Source organism: Clinocottus analis, unplaced genomic scaffold (assembly GCF_023055335.1).
Source record: "Clinocottus analis isolate CAN_PGR_092001 unplaced genomic scaffold, fCliAna1.0.p SCAF_45, whole genome shotgun sequence".
Classification (NCBI taxonomy): Eukaryota; Metazoa; Chordata; class Actinopteri; order Perciformes; family Cottidae; genus Clinocottus; species Clinocottus analis.
Genome location: NW_027176202.1, coordinates 111,556 through 113,321, shown reverse-complemented (window position 1 = coordinate 113,321; position 1,766 = coordinate 111,556). Strand labels below are relative to the sequence as shown.

Genomic DNA, 1,766 nt, shown 5'->3' with positions numbered 1-1,766 from the left:
CACATGTTTTTTATTATTATTTTAACGATAAACAATAATATAACATTACAATATGATGAACAATAGACTCCTGTGTAATTAATGTTTCTATCGTTTCCCTTCGGGAGGAAAAATCCATTCAATGATGTCACTTCTGTAAAGATTGAAGCGTTAAACCTTTTAAATAATCTGATGCACTTCATTCAGGTTTAAATCTACTCATTCAAGCGTCAAGCTCCTTTTGCTCCTTTTGCTCCTCCTCCCACCTCACCAGCCAGCGGATAGGACAAAAACAGGAGTGTGTGTGTGTGTGTGTGTGTGTGTGTGTGTGTGTGTGTGTGTGTGTGTGTATAAGAGCAGCGAGCTGCAGACCACAGTCGCTCACTAAGTGATGATCTGCCTGCACTCGCACGACGAGCTGCTGCGCTCGGCTCTCTCCCCGTCACTGAATCCTCCTCCATCTTTTTCTTTGGGAACATTATTTACTTCCTGACTGGAGAGGAGGGACGAGTGAAGTCCTGCTGCGTCGCGTTGGAGGCTGAGAGCAGCGACAGCGGCGATTGAAGAGCGTTCCAATTTCTTCCCGGTGAACCTGGAGGGGAGAGCAGGATTTCCAGAGGCGCTCCTCGTGACGATGTGGACGAGCGGTGAGACCGAGACTCTGAGGACGGACTGAGAACCAGGTGGCGCGAAGAAGACGAACCGAGCGGCCGGGACTCCAGCCATGAACGGCACGCAGCACGACGGGTTGATCCACGGCTTCCACAACCGGAGCCTGACCTCGGGCGCCGCGCCGCTGAACAAAGAGCTCTCGGCCGAGGGCGAGGACTCGTCGGCGGGATGCTACGAGCAGCTGCTGATCTCCACCGAGGTCTTCCTCACGCTGGGCATCGTCAGCCTGCTGGAGAACATCCTGGTCGTGGCCGCCATCGTCAAAAACAAGAACCTGCACTCGCCCATGTACTTCTTCATCTGCAGCCTGGCCGTCGCCGACATGCTGGTCAGCGTCTCCAACGCCACCGAGACCATCGTCATCGCGCTCATCAACGGCGGCAACCTGACCATCCCCGTGGCGATGATCAAGAACATGGACAACGTCTTCGACTCCATGATCTGCAGCTCCCTGCTGGCGTCCATCTGCAGCCTGCTGGCCATCGCCGTGGACCGCTACATCACCATCTTCTACGCGCTGCGCTACCACAACATCGTCACCCTGCGGCGGGCCATGCTGGTCATCGGCGGCATCTGGACGTGCTGCACGGTGTCCGGCATCCTCTTCATCGTCTACTCGGAGAGCACCACGGTGCTCATCTGCCTCATCACCATGTTCTTCACCATGCTGGTGCTCATGGCCTCGCTGTACGTGCACATGTTCCTGCTGGCGCGCCTGCACATGAAGCGCATCGCGGCGCTGCCGGGCAACGCGCCCATCCACCAGCGGGCCAACATGAAGGGCGCCATCACGCTCACCATCCTCCTCGGGGTGTTCGTGGTGTGCTGGGCGCCCTTCTTCCTCCACCTCATCCTCATGATCTCCTGCCCCAGGAACCCCTACTGCACCTGCTTCATGTCGCACTTCAACATGTACCTCATCCTCATCATGTGCAACTCCGTCATCGACCCCGTCATCTACGCCTTCCGCAGCCAGGAGATGAGGAAAACCTTCAAGGAGATTTTCTGCTGCTCTGCTGCTCTGCTGTGCGTGTGAGCGGCGTTCGCTCTGAGGCCAACAGCCGTCTGAAGCAACGCGGCTGACAAGGACTTTGAGATTGTGATCAGTAATTCAG

General features: G+C 55.9%; 1 protein-coding gene across 1 annotated transcript; it reads left to right on the top strand.

Annotated features, from left to right (window-relative positions):
* Positions 1 to 703: 703 nt before the first annotated feature.
* mc4r (melanocortin 4 receptor) lies at positions 704 to 1,766 on the top strand. The gene has a single exon (XM_068599338.1). It carries the CDS (start codon positions 704 to 706, stop codon positions 1,685 to 1,687), a length of 984 nt encoding a protein of 327 aa, XP_068455439.1. The 3' UTR covers positions 1,688 to 1,766.

Bases quoted from the DNA above. Each gene is read 5' to 3' on its own strand.
- mc4r (XM_068599338.1), top strand. From the start codon at position 704: ATGAACGGCACGCAGCACGACGGGTTGATCCACGGCTTCCACAACCGG.